Source organism: Eulemur rufifrons, chromosome 19, assembly GCF_041146395.1.
Source record: "Eulemur rufifrons isolate Redbay chromosome 19, OSU_ERuf_1, whole genome shotgun sequence".
In the NCBI taxonomy this organism is placed as follows: domain Eukaryota; kingdom Metazoa; phylum Chordata; class Mammalia; order Primates; family Lemuridae; genus Eulemur; species Eulemur rufifrons.
The window spans coordinates 43,287,056-43,301,773 of NC_091001.1; the positions used below are offsets into that span (position 1 = coordinate 43,287,056).

General features: G+C 44.3%; 1 protein-coding gene across 2 annotated transcripts in view; it reads left to right on the forward strand.

Moving 5' to 3' along the window:
* Positions 1–14,718, forward strand: part of KANSL3 (KAT8 regulatory NSL complex subunit 3) — a 40,912-nt gene that overhangs the window by 13,110 nt on the left and 13,084 nt on the right. For both annotated transcript variants that reach the window (XM_069494203.1, XM_069494201.1), the window contains 12 exons: positions 1,053–1,143; positions 1,271–1,456; positions 5,667–5,798; positions 6,342–6,458; positions 6,688–6,789; positions 6,898–6,969; positions 8,098–8,172; positions 8,353–8,510; positions 10,885–10,948; positions 11,418–11,618; positions 11,830–11,986; positions 13,453–13,530. In XM_069494203.1, coding sequence (XP_069350304.1) covers positions 1,053–1,143; positions 1,271–1,456; positions 5,667–5,798; positions 6,342–6,458; positions 6,688–6,789; positions 6,898–6,969; positions 8,098–8,172; positions 8,353–8,510; positions 10,885–10,948; positions 11,418–11,618; positions 11,830–11,986; positions 13,453–13,530 — 1,433 coding nt within the window. The remainder of the gene's footprint in view (positions 1–1,052; positions 1,144–1,270; positions 1,457–5,666; positions 5,799–6,341; positions 6,459–6,687; positions 6,790–6,897; positions 6,970–8,097; positions 8,173–8,352; positions 8,511–10,884; positions 10,949–11,417; positions 11,619–11,829; positions 11,987–13,452; positions 13,531–14,718) is intronic.

Sequence of the window (14,718 nt, forward strand, 5' to 3'; positions counted from 1 at the left end):
CTATTGCCTGTCTCTTAGTATCTTTAGGAAGGCTACTAGCCAGATTTAGAGTATCAGAGTAATTAAGATTGCTGGGAGTGGGGAAAGGGGAACATTAGTAAGCTCCATATCGTGGTGCTGGGTGTCATGAGGTGGCGATGAGAACAGTAGGATGGGTTTCTAATTACAAGGAGTGTACAGCTGAGTTGGAGAAGGACACACAAAGCCATCCATAAGCAAGGTAGATGTGTGAATGCCAGTGTTACACATTGGGATAATAACATGTTGGTGTATAGGGGACAGGCAGTTCAAAAATAAATTTGCTAATAGTGTGACATATAGAAAAAAAATGCAAAAATATATATATGAAAAATGGAGAGATTAGTATGGGATGGAATATTGAGGAGTGGGAGAATAGCCACTTTATTGGTTATATTTTTGCTATTTTTTTCATTCTTAAGGCTAGTTTAAATAGACTTTTTTTAAGACAGGGTCTTGCTCTGTCTTCCAGGCTAGAGTGCAGTGGCGTCATAGCTCACTGCAACCTCAAACTCCGGGGCTCGAGTGATCCTCCTGCCTCAGCTTCCCAAAGCGCCAAAGTGCTAGGATTACAGACGAGAGCTCCCGTGCCTGGCCTACACCTCTTACCTTAATCTGAGATTTTAGTGCATTAAAATGCTTGCTGATCCCATCTGCCTTTTTGTGTGAAATAAAAACTTAAGAAATTTAAATATGTCTGTGCAATGGTGCCATGCTTTTTATTTACTAATGGGATTATTTTAGCCACTAAGTAAATAATTAGCTTTGCTAGCCTAAAAGACTTCATTTGTGACTGGTCTAGGCTTGTAGTTTGTATATTATTAATATAAATATGTGCTGAGGTGATTCATTGGCAGGGTTGGCACCAGAATCTAGGTCTTGTGTTTTAGCTCAGTGGTCTTAGACTAAGTTACTTTCAGTTATACTCTTTCATAGTGGGAACAAAAAACATGACATAATCTTCTTTATATGGTGTACATACATGGGGAGCATCCCCAGGGTTTGACTATAATTCCTCAGAGTTTCCCTTATAGGACTGGCTGGACAATGGCCCAGAACAAGCTATTCAACAAGATCCTCAAAGCCCTGCAGTCTGACCGGCTTGCCCGCTTGGCCAATGAAGGGGTAAGACACCAGAAATCTGCCATGGTGGGCTCTTCCTAGTTCAGGCCTCACTGGCTGACTGACTTGTCCCCCCTGTTTGCTAACCAGGTGGTCCTCATGTTTTATCACTTCCACTTACATCCTTCAGGCTTGTAATGAGCCAGTGCTGCGCCGTGTGGCCGTGGACAAGTGTGCGAGGAGAGTGCGGCAGGCTCTGGCAAGCGTGAGCTGGGACACCAAGCTGATCCAGTGGCTGCACACCACCCTTGTGGAGACATTGAGTCTGCCCATGCTGGCAGCCTACCTGGATGCTTTGCAGACGCTGAAAGGGAAGGTAAGGCTGTGATTTGTGTCTGCCCTGTCCTAGGAGTAGCCGGCTTCTGCTGTGGGTTCAGGATGTGGGGTTGGGCAAGTCATTATCTGGTCAGCTTGGAGGGCATGGCTGAAGCTAAAGGGTGTGCTATTAAAAATACAAGATGAGGTAACATTTCATACTTGCATCTGGTGTAAATGTTTTTAGCCCTGCTGTCTCCAGGATGAGGTATGGGGCCTGAAAACCAGAGTACACATCAGCTTCTGTAGCCTTGCAGTTTGTGGTTTGAGTCATCACTGAATTGAATTGTCATGGGGGAGACGAAGGGTTTACTAGGGAAGGAGTTTGTTGAGAAGAGTGTGAGAAGCAGACTGTGGAGCTCAGGGTGCTGGGGAATTGCAGAGCAGGAAAGTGCCATGCCTCGGTCGCTCCTTCTCATGGTGTGAGCCTTCAGTAGCAGCACTTGGACTTTGATAATTCATTATAAACGTGTCATGACATTTCCTTGCTTTCATACTTAGATGGTGTGGCACAAAGTTAAAATACTTTTGTTGGCAATTCCGGTTTATTGTTCCTTTAGTGATTGCATCAGGCCATACTCAGTGTGGTGGAATGTGGATTGTGGAGGCAGATTGCCTGGCTGATCTCAGCTCTGTCACTGATTAGCTGTGTCAACTTGGACTACTTTCTCAGTTTCCTCATCTCTAAAATGTGGCCGATGATACCTATCTACAATTTTTGTGAAAATTAAATTAGTTAATTTATGTAGAGAGCTTGGCACAAATTGGGCACATAGTAAGCCCACGGTAACCATTAACGATTATATAGGTTCTTGAAATATTGGGGGTGTTTTGCTATGCAAAATGGCCTCAGACTACTTGGATTGATTCCATTCTTGACTTTTTTTTTTTTTTTTTTTAATAGTTTTTCTTTTCTCCTTTGCAGGAAGCAGGCCCATCTTGCTGCTATAAGTTGCCTGGCCAACAGCTTTCCCCAGCTATATCCCTAGATACAGCTTTCAGACTCACTGTTTCTAACCTATTTTTAAGTTAAAGGATGCTGAGTTTGTTAGACAGAAGACTGGTATAGTGCTGAAATAAAACTCAGGACTAGATACATTAATGGTAGGAAACTTGAAATTTTTTTCGTGTAATAATTTATTAATATGTTATGCCTACCATATGCCAGGCACTGGGGTGAGCAGAACAGAACTGCTCCCTGCTCTGGTGGAGCTTATTTTCTAGTGAAGATAGAGGCAAATGGAGAGAGAGTCCCAGACTTCCCCCTGTACTGCTCCTCTACAGTAGAAACCCTGGGCCCTGGCAGTGAATGGTGGGCATGTGGGGTGTGGGACCAAGACAAGACCCTGGCAGAGGGTGGTGGCCTGTGAGTATTATAAGCATTTTCAACAGTGTTCTCCCCAGTATTCTACCTATGGCAAAGTACAACAATGGTGAAGACACTGTAGGGGGATGAGTGTTGGTAGTGACGAGGGTCCCAATTCTCTGGTGGCTCTGCCTCACTCCACATGGCCAGCATGACTTGGTAATTTCCCTAGTAAGGAAGAGTTGGTACTGCTTCCCTATGCAGTTACTGGCTGGACATGTCCCATGTGAATGAGGTGGAATTCAGATATGAGCATGACAGAACACTGGAGGACTCCACAGGTGTGCACAGTTGGTTGCTGCCTGGCCGTGCTGCTGGGTCATAGTGCAGGTTAGCCAGAATGGTGGAAGGCTCACAGGTACACCAATCAGCAAGAGCCTCAGACTTGAGCTGCTGTCCACGCTGGGCTGTGCTCTCCACAGTGGTTCCTCTACCATCTCACTCTTATTTTCCCATCACTATGTTTAGATTTACAACAAATACTTTGGTTGTTTCCCAAAGCATAGAAATGATTATAGGATTGTTTTAAAGTGCTTGCTGAATGTTAAAAAGTGCAGGCGGATGGTCGTGCTCCTGTGCCAGCTACTTTCACCATTAGATCCATTATAAAGAGGGCAAAGAAGGTACAGACCCAGCCTCGTACTTGGCTGTTGAGAGTGAATGCAGAATGTTAGAAAGGTGAGGGAAGTTGGGTCTTCCCAGCTCCAAGCAGAGAAGTCGGTTATTGATTAATCAGTTATTTATTCTGTGTTGACAGAAAGCGAGTTTCAAGGCTTTTTGGTTTCATGAGCATACTCTACTGCAGGTAAAGCTTTTTAAGTTAACGAAGATCAGATCCTCTGCCTCACAGTGTTGAGTGGCTCGCAACTATAGAGTGAATGGCCAGTTGCGGTGAAGATCTTTGCAGTTTGGTCTTATCCTCTGTTACTAGCTTTATGTTCTCCAACTTCCTTACTTGAATCCTGAATTTCAGTCCACCTGTACCTGGAATGGGCTCCACACATTCTTGCCTCTTGCTGGTGTCTCTGATTGGAAAGCTCTTCTGTCATGTTTTGTTGGAGTCCTACCTGTTCTGAAGAGCCTGTCTCACTTCATATGCTGCATCTTTAGATGAAAATTGCCTAATTTCTCCTTCTCCGTTTAATGGATTGAATCATAGCAATGTGGGGCTTCCGTTTCTTTCATGGCAGTTATCAGTCCCCCTGCTTTGTTATTCGTGTTTGTCTTCATTTCCTCTTGTGGATTAAATAAATTCTCCTGCAGAACTACTAGCTTGGTGCCTTGTAACAGCAATTGTTGCATAGACATTGGTTTCCCCAAGTTAAACTGAGAAAGTCTAATGGTTATAATCCTCTAGTTTCTCAGGCAGAAATCTTTTTATTCTCTATCTTTTTAAATTAGGAGCACCTTATCTTCTGGTGTCTTTGAAGTTTTACAACCTGCATCAAACCATAGTACTTTTTATTCTCCAATTCCTCAAAACCTTTTTGTTTGTTTGTTTTTTTGTTTGAGACAGAGTCTCACTCTGTTGCCCGGGCTAGAGTGAGTGCCGTGGCGTCAGCCTAGTTCACAGCAACCTCAAACTCCTGGGCTCAAGCGATCCTCCTGTCTCAGCCTCCCGAGTAGCTGGGACTACAGGCATGCACCACCATGCCCTGCTAATTTTTTCTATATATATTTTTAGCTGTCCATATAATTATTTCTTTCTATTTTTGGTAGAGATGGGGTCTCGCTCTTGCTCAGGCTGGTCTCGAACTCCTGAGCTCAAACGATCCGCCCACCTCGGCCTCCCAGAGAGCTAGGATTACAGGCGTGAGCCACCGCGCCCGGCCTCAAAACCTTTTTGTTTTTCTGAAAACTACCTCTAACATTTAAAAATCTTTCCTTTCCCCTAGGTCACTTTGACCTTTTGTGGGTAGCTTGGAATTCACACAGATATTTCTTCTCAGTGTAAGCATCAGCATGTCTGAAACCTATATTTGCACATCTGTGAGGTCATATTTTTGGTGGATAGTAAAAAACAGGATATAGTAAATAGAACAATATACAGATAGAGTAGAATATATTTCTTTGGACACAGTAACAGGTTTCTTTAACATGCTGCAGCTTGAAGGCAGTACTCTAGAAGAAAATGAAATTTAAAGAAATTTAAAATCAACTGATGTTCATTGAGGAAATTTAGAGAAAACAGAAATCTGTAAAGGAAAAAGTCACCTATAACTCCATAGATATTGTTATTAACATTTTGGCATATTATAGTTTTTTTTCCTTAGTAGAGATAATTTTTATATTTTCTGTTTTACTTATAACAGTTTAGCAAAATTATTTCTGTATGTTACTACAAATTCTTATAAATATTTGAAAGTAATGCTTAATATCCAATTAGGTGGATTGGATAACTGGCTTAACCACTCCCATGTGTGTGTATATCACACACATTTAAGTTGTTTTCACTTTTTGATTATTATTGACAGTGAATTTGTCTCTGCATAACTCTCCCCACCCGTGTGTGTGTGGGTGTGTGTAGGTGTGTGTGTCTGATATATTTCCTCAGGGAAGGTTTTCAGAAGTAGAATTGTTTGGAAAGGGGATAGGAATAAATTCAGTCCCTTGATGCATATCACAAGAATGCTTTCCCAAGGACTGTACCCATTTACCTTTCATGGTGAGAGCATGCTTTTCAGCTATCCGTTTATTTGTACTTTTGTTCCTGAGGAAGGTTTGATAGGCTTAGTTGAAATTTATCTATATGGCTCATAATGGGGCTCTGGCCTCCTGCCTGATTGTGGTGGTGGGAAGGTCTTGTGTTCACACTGGATGCATCTTTGCTCTTCCTCCTTTCTAGATCCCAACCTTGATCGACCGGATGCTTGTGTCATCCAACACGAAAACGGGGGCTGCAGGAGCTGAGGCCTTGTCTCTCCTATTGAAGAGGCCCTGGGACCCTGCTGTCGGCGTGCTTTCTCATAACAAACCAGTAAGTTGGATGGCTCAGGACTTAACTATGGCACATGAAATTTTTAGACTCAAGACATAGAACCTTGGCAAGAGAATGATAAATGGCTTCTTTAACTTTTTCATTAATAACTTGTTTCGTGCTTACTATAGTTTTGTAAGCAAAGGAGCATTGGTTGGGATGAGATAGGTATTGGGATACTTGGGATTTCATGGAAAAACACCTCTCAATCACTGTTTTTTTGTTTTGTTTTATTTGCGGTAGAGTCTTGCTCTGTCACCCTGCCTGAAGTGCAGTGGCGTCGTTACAGCTCACTGTAACCTCAAACTCCTAGGCTCAGGCGATTCTCCTGCCTTAGCCTCCCAAGTAGCTGGGACTATAGGCATATGCCACTATATGCCTGGCTAATTTTTTTCTATTTTTTGTAGAGACGGGGTCTCATTCTTGCTCAGGCTGGTCTTGAACTCCTTGGACTCAAGTAATCCCAGAGTGCTAGGACTATAGGCATGAGCCACCATGCCCGGCCTTACTCACTGTTTTTTGGGTGGGATTCTTTCTCCTTAGAGCAAACTCCCTGGCTCTCCTCTGATTCTCATCGCTTCCTCCGGCCCCTCCAGCTCCGTGTTTCCCACCTCACGTCGCCACCGCTTTTGGCAATCTCAGCTGTCCTGCTTAGGCAAGGTATGTGTTGGGGACAAGAGGAGCTCTCTCCTGGGCAGGAATATAGTCTTGGAGGACTGAGGAGAAGAACATGCAGAAAGGGTTCAGAATGGATGACTTAAATGTGGAGCATCCCCTAATCCTTTTATTTGGAATTCCAAGGTTGAAAGTATTTAGAGTAGGTTAAGCAGAATTGAGAGAAGATTTGAAACTTACCTCTGCTGGCATGGGTGCCACTTCTTTCCTTCAGGTCATCCCTGTAGCCACCCATCTGCTGAACAATGGCAGCGGGGTAGGAGTTCTGCAGTGTCTCGAGCATATGATTGGGGCAGTGAGAAGCAAAGTGCTGGAGGTGAGAATGCTCCTATTTCAGTTCACTGTGGCACGCCCAGCATTCTGGGCTTGTTCCACGCCCATCTGTGGCCTCTTACCTTACTGTCTTCTTTCTCTTCCCACAAAGATTCACAGCCATTTCCCACACAAACCCATAATCTTGATTGGCTGGAACACAGGAGCTTTGGTGGCCTGCCATGTAAGTAATTTCTGTCTTATTTGGAGGTTGTCCTGGGGTAGAGTACTACTACTAATGATAGCAGCTGTTGAGTCCTTTACTGTGTTTCAGGCACTGTGCTAGATGCTTTACCTATATGATTGGATTTTAAATTGTAGAAGACAAACTTTATTTTTTTTAACTTTATTATGGAAAATACTAAGCAAAACAGAAGCAGGTATAATGTAATAAACTAGCATAATAAATGCCATGGGCCCCTCACCTAGCTTTAGCAGTGATCAGCTCTCACCTGCGCTAGTTTTGTCTTACTCCTGCTTACTTTTCTCTCCCCCAGATTATTTTCAAGAAAGTCTCAAATGGCATAGCATGTCATTTATAGAACATGTATCTATATAAATGATACATGATTCATTTAGAAAGCATTTATTTCTTTAAAAAAAAGATTCCTTTTTTCCTCTAAACACAAGTACCATACCATTCTCCCATCTAAAAAATTAACATTAATTCTAGCAGGCAAAAATTAATAGCTCTGGAATTTAATGTTGTGTTCATGATCAGTTCCCTTCCAAGACATCAAGGAACATTTTCTTTCTTATTGTATATACATTTGTATGTTTGTAAGTTTGTGTAAGTGTTCCTGACATATCCAAAGCCCCAATTCTTCTGCTTCTTGCAGTCAAGTGTGATATCTAGGGCCATGCCTGCTCCCAGGGATGACAGAATTCAGTCAGTGACTGCTCTAAAAAATCTGGGATGTGTGGGAGCTATATGTTAAATTCAATAGAGAGAAAGCTTCTTCACTTAAGCAATAATGGCAAAATTTGTGTTCTCTCAATTATATTTATTATTCATGGAGAGAAACAGAGCGAGAGGGCTCTAGTGGAGGAGGTTGACAGGACAGGAGTATTGAACCTACCATTTTATGGTTCAGCCACCTGCTAGGGTCCTCTCGGGCCCCGGTTCTCTAGGTAGTTGCTGCCTTGTGTTTCATACTCTTACTGCTGCCGTTGTGGCTGGTGCATCTGGAGGTTGGGATAGGGGAGGAGGAGATGGGACTGCCTGGTGGGTCTGGACCACTCCTGGATTCTAGGTAGGCTGATGTGCAGTGAAGTCATTTGACTTTGAGACAAACTGTGCTGTTATTTACAGGTGTCAGTGATGGAGTACGTCACTGCAATTGTCTGCCTTGGGTTTCCTCTGCTTACCGTGGATGGCCCCAGAGGGGTAAGAATGAGGCGAAGCTGATTGCTGGGTCATTGGCAGCGGGAGTGAGGGTGTGCGTGCCTCATCCAAGCTGGTGTTGAGGCAAACTGCAGTTGCACAGCTGAGTGTCCTGAGTGGAGTTTCCAGGTCAGTGTTTCATGGATATGAACTAGCTGATTCTGAAACCTGTACCTCTTTTAGGATGTGGATGATCCCCTCTTGGATATGAAGACTCCAGTCCTCTTTGTCATTGGTCAGAATTCCCTGCAGTGTCACCCTGAAGCCATGGAAGACTTCCGGGAGAAGATTCGGGCTGAGAACAGCTTGGTGGTGGTTGGGGGAGCTGATGATAATCTCAGGTAGGTAGGTTCTGCAGAGCTGCGAGAGAGCCATGTTAGCAATGTAAATAGGTGAATCTGGTTTGGTTACAAGTGGGCATTAAAAAAGTTTTTTTTTTTTTACATCTTTAACTTCAGATTTATAAAAAGTTACAGGACTGGTACAAAAATATTCCCATATACCCTTCACCTGAATTTCCTAAATGTTATTAATAACATCTTATATAACAGAAGTAAAATTCTCAAAATCAGGAAATTAACATTGATAAGATACTGTTATCTAACTTACATACTCAAATTTGATCATTTGTCTCCTAATGTCCTTTTTCTGCTCCAGGATCCAATCCAGGATCATGTTGCATTTAGTGGCCATGTCTTCTTTGTCTCCTTTAGTTCCTCAGTCTGTCTTTGTCTTTCATGACCTTGACATTTTTGAAGACTACTGGCCAGTTATTTTGTAGACTGTCTCTCAGTTTAGGTTTTTGACATTTTCTTATGATTACATTGAGAATATGCGTTTTTGGCAGGAATGCCACGGAGGGCATGTGCCCTTCTCAGTGTATCCTGTCAGAGGATACACGATGTTGATTTGTTTTATCATTGCTGCTGATAACCTTGATCACATCATTACGGTAGGTTCTGCCACGTTCTCCACTGTGAAGTGACTGTTTTTCCCTTTGTAATTAGTAGTTATTTTGTGAGGAGAAGATACTTTGAGATTCTGTAAATATACTCCTTTTTATCCTACTTTCTCTGGGTAGCTATTTTTGAAAATTGTATTCCTTACTGAGGATGAATGTGAACATAGATGTTATTTGTATTAAGCATCCTTTGATGTATTTTGGAGATAAACACAGCCAAAGTTTGGAAGCGTTTTTAGGAAGGTAATCTGGGTCATTAATATGACCACGCTTAAGGCTGGAGCTTACAGGACCTTTAGTTACGTTTTCATGAAATGTACTGAAAAAGAGGTTGTGTCATTTATTTGGCCTCCTTTTTAAGTACTCTCAATCTTAGAGATTAATTTCAGTTGTATGTTTTAACTAGAGAGCTTAGAGCTTATACCTGCTCCCAGCTGTCTTTCCGTTTCCTACTCAGAAATGTTTTAGAGAAATCTTTCTGGCCTTTGTCATTCACCAGCTTCTTGTGAATTTAGTTGTTTGGTACCCAAAGCAATGGTTTCTTGGTAATTTGAACGTTCTTATCTGCAAGAGAATGGATTGTATGTGTGGAGTAGCTGTGAGGGAATGGGAAGCTGTTGCAATGCAGTTACTGAGAGTTAGATTGTGAGGCTGCTGATGAGACATATTTGCATGGTGTAAGAGCACTGGACTGAGAATTGGGAGACCTCAGTTATTCTTGACCCCTTTGCTAAGAAGCTTGGATAAATTGTTTAACTTCTGTGACTCACTGTCCTCATTTATAAAATGACACAAGATCAGAGGCCAACCATCAGTAAATTGGGATGTCAGAATTTGGAAGCTCATAATGCTGTTCTCTGTCCTGTCACGTGGTACCCTGGTTCTTTTTTTGCCAGGACCCCCAGTTGGAAGCCAAGGTGGGTTTTTTTGTTTGTTTTGAGACAGAGTCTCACTCTGTTGCCCGGGCTAGAGTGCTGTGGTGTCAGCCTAGCTCACAACAACCTCAAACTCCTGGGCTCAAGCAATCCTCCTGCCTCAGCCTCCTGAGTAGCTGGGACTACAGGCATGCGCCACCATGCCTGGCTAACTTTTTCTATGTATTTTTAGTTGTCCGGTTAATTTCTATTTTTTTTTTTTTTTTTAGTAGAGGTGGGGTCTCGCTCTTGCTCAGGCTGATCTTGAACTCCTGACCTCGAGCAATCCTCCTGCCTTGGCCTCCCAGAGTGCTAGGCTTACAGGCGTGAGCCACCGCACCCACCCGGAAGCCAAAGGTTTTAATGCTACCTTTCAGAGAGGGGAATGCAGCTGGCTACGGTCACTTTCTCTTATCCCTTTAGAACTAACCTATGACCACTTTTCCTCTTCTCCTACTGACTCAGTTCAGCAGCACCCAGTAATCTCAGGGTTTGGGGCTGTGTTGAGGGACCTCTAGATGAGGTTTTAGCAATCTGGATAGAGTTAATCTATTAAGCCATAGTATAGGACTTCTGGAGTGGCAGTCCAGGGCACCGTGCTTGGTTTCTTTACATGTTATTTTGTTAATCCCTACAACTTGATGAATGAGGTGTTATGATTCCCCATTTTGCAGCTGTGGAAACAGGTTCAGAGAGGTTACATTACCTGCCTGAGGGCTAACATAGTTTTCCCTTTCTGGGCCTAGAAAATAACCATCACAGAAAAGAAATTTATTCTTATTTTCATAGGATGCCATGGAATGTTTAAGAAGTAAACATTTCCTCTTTTTCATCTCTTAGAATAAGCAAAGCAAAGAAGAAATCAGAAGGGTTGACTCAGAGCATGGTGGACAGATGTATTCAGGTAAACGGTTGTTTTGTATATTTTTCTCAGCTAAGCTTGCCTTTCTATAGCTCTTTAGGTTTGGTCTTGTTGGCAGTAGCCTCTTGGGCTCTGAAGGGTGAGGGCATATCCACTGGGGCGTTTGGTAGGCCTCAATCATAAGCAAAGAAAAGGGAAAAGAGAGGGAGAATAAGATAAAAGGAGAGTGGTGAACGAACATAAGAGTGACGCATCAGGAGAGAAAGGGCCTGTTGGAGTAGTGGTGGAGTGTGATCACCCCAGAGCGCCCCTCACAGAGGCACCTTCTGGTCTTCTCAAGCCACAGCTACTCAGAGGCCTGGAGTTTGTGCCAGGCCTGGTGTGAGTGGGGAAGCACTGGCACATCTTCTGGATGACAAAGCCAAGGAGGAATTGTCTGTAGTGTGAAACTCTCTGAGAGGTTCCTGTTCTCCAAACAAGGACTAATTGACCTTGGCTCTCCCTACACTAGGATGAGATTGTGGACTTTCTCACTGGAGTGCTCACTCGCGCTGAGGGTCATGTGGGCTCGGAGCCTCGGGATCAGGATGCTGAGAAGAAAAAGAAGCCCCGTGACGCAGCCCGCAGAGACCTGGCCTTTGAAGTCCCTGAGCGGGGCAGTCGACCTGCCTCCCCAGCCGCCAAGCTGCCTGCCTCACCCTCAGGCTCGGAGGTAGAGAAAGGAGGGAGGGAGGCAGGGAGAGGGAGCACTTTGCTGAGGAACCAGGACTGCAGAGTTGGTTCTGTAGCTTCCTGGGGATGCCTGTCCTTCTTGTCAGTCCTGTAGGCCTGTGAGTTCCTACGAGGGGAGTTCCAGCAGGGCATGCTGACTGACTCAGATTCTCATGGCATTGACTATCTCTTGGCCTTCTCACCCTCCACAGGATCTCTCCAGTGTGTCCAGCAGCCCTACATCGAGTCCCAAGACTAAAGTGACGACAGTGACCTCTGCCCAGAAGTCCAGTCAGATTGGGAGCTCTCAGCTGCTAAAGAGACATGTACAGCGGACAGAAGCTGTGCTGACCCACAAACAAGCCCAAGGTATAGGCACCTGGCCAGTGATCTCTCTTGGGTTCTGTCTTCTGCAGTTAATGTCATGTGGCAGTTGGAAAGTATTAGCATCTGCATATTTTTCCAGGGGGATGTGAGAGGCATCCATTTCCTACATTTCTGTCTAAGCAAAATTAGGTTAAAATGAATACTAAGGGCTATGCATTAGTGGGGTTTTGTGGTCACTAGTTAGAACTTTGTCTTGGTGTTCTCGGGAAGTTAGGCTTCGTGAACACGTATATTGGCCTGAGCTTTTTTTCTACCTACTAATTGGAGAAGCTATGTCATCTTTTGTTCCAAGCCTTGCTAGCCACTCCTGCAGTTAGGGAGTTCTCCAATCATGTGTACTGGGTGATTGGTTTTATTCATCACATTCTAGGGCAACTCAACTGGCATCATGCCCTTTCTTTGTTTTGTCCTTGAAGAGGTAAGATTCGCACACTGAGCCCTTAAGCAAAGTTTATCAGGGTTCTCTGCAGATAGGTTTCAGATAAGGCTGGGAATTATTTGTATGATTGAAATTAAAGTTTGGAGAGCTGCGAGTGCTGTGTAAGGAGCTATAGAAGAGGGAGGGTTCAGTGGGTAGGGAAAGAAGAAACGGTAGCTCTGCCCCCACTTTGAGCCACTTAGGCAGCCTTGAGGTAAGGCCTCTTGGGCATCAGTGTTTGATGAGGCATCTAGGAGCATGTGTCATCTGAGGTTCTGAGGGGCATGGGAGTACCTCGGAAGAGGCAACAGCCCTAGCTGGCTGTTGAGTAGAGAGATGCAGAGGGAATAGGAGGCTGATCTGCTCACTTCCCCTGTGTTTGTTTTAGTGGAGCCAAAGGGTCAGAACTTAAACCTAGGCCTCTCGTGAGCAGAAGTGTGAGTAGATAGGTGAAGGCAAAAAAAAATAGGCCAGGCCTCTAGGGTCTGCATGGATTCTGTGGTCATGGATCTTGGCCAGAGCCAAGTTCTGTGTGGGCAGTGTGCCCTGAGGCTTTTGATGAAGACAGAGCCGGTGGTCTGCTATGCTTCTTTCTGTAGGGAGTGGTTAGTTGAGACTCTAAGGACTTCTAGAAGGCTGATTGGTGAGCTGCTTTTGAAACAGGACCCAGAGGAGGAGAACAGCTGCATTAGAACCCTGGCTTTAGCAGAGCTAGTGGACAAGCAGGGAATGATAGCAGCTAACATAAATGGAGCCCTTGCTGTGTGCCACGCCCTCTTCTTGGCACTTGACTTGCTGTAGTTTGTTGAGTCTTGGCCACAGCCCCATGAGGCAGGTCCGGATTACCATCTTGTGTCTATAGGCGATTCTGCAGAGCTGCTGCATGGCAGAGTCAGGTTCCCATGCAGTAACTTTAGAAAGAGCCTCTGTTGACCATTTTCTACACCTTTTTCATCTTTTTCTTATTCCCACTCTTTTTCTCCTTTCTCTGGCTGGCTATGATTCTGTAATTCTTTCTGATTCATTCCAGCACAGTTTGCTGCTTTTCTGAAACAAAATATGCTGGTGAGGAAAGCTCTTCCTCCTGGCACCTCCTCCTGTCTCTTTGGTGAGTATTGTTCTTTCTCTCGCCTGTTCGTCCTCTGCGTTCTGCTTTTCTCCACCTCCCTCTTATTTCTGTCACATATCTGCTTCTCATTGTCACAATTTGGTTTCCTCCTGTTCTTTTCTTTCTGCGTTTTTCTATCTTCTGATTCTTTTTTTTTTTTTTTTGCTGTCTCTTTTTGCTTACTCTGTAGTCTTTGCTCCTTCTCCATTCTTTCTGTTTGCTTCTTGTGGTGTTTTTCTTGTTTTGTCTTAGTGTGGTTCTTGGCTCTGCTTCTCCTTTGCGTGTCTGTGGCTTATTGCCTGTGAGCCTGCATTTTCTTTTGTGTTTTTCTCCCTGCCTATTTTCCTTTTGCATCCTGGCGACTGCAAGCCCACCAGCCACTTACCAGCATAAATCCTGTAACTCCTTTCCCTTCCACCATCTTCCTACTCTGATTTTAGGCTGTACATTTCTCCCCTAAGCGATCCATCTAGCCGGCTATGCCCTGATTGTGGCCCCATGCCAGGACCCCTCCTCCATCCTCGCGTGGCTGCTGCCTTCCTCCCCTTCCCCGCTCCTGCTTGCCTGTGCTATAAAGTGGGGCTGGGGTGGACTTGTGGGCTTAAAGAGGAGGGAATCTATGAGGGAGCCTGAAGGATAACTTAAGAGTCCCAAAGGCTTGGCTGTATGCGTGATGAGTGTTTGATTCAGTGGAGGGGGAAGCCCACGTGTGAACAGATGGCTTTTCTCTGTACTGGTACAAACAACCTGGGGACTAGGTTGTGACATGGGCTACTGTTGCCCGGTTACCTGGGCTAAGATGCTCCCTCACCTGGTAATTACTAAAAGCCCGCTTTCAGTCCTGGTGGTAGTCCTTGTCATTGCCTCCATTTGGCAAGTGGACCTTCAACCTTGGGCTTTTAGGGCAGGATGGGACTTTTGAGAGCCTTGTGAAAAACTCTCTGTTTTAGAGAGGACTGGATGAGCTGCTCCTCCATGGGTTCTTCATAGAATGTTTAATGTCCCCAGCTTTGTGGTGATGTGGGTAGGACTTAAAACAGGAAAATGATCACATTCTTTGAGTCTGGGAAGGACTGTTTAGATCCACTGTAGTGAATCCTCTGTTTTTGTTGTTGTTAGCCTTTGCTAGGCAGGGTCAGGGTGACTTTTATCTTTTTATTCCTACCAACTCAGGTCCCCTTCCCTTCC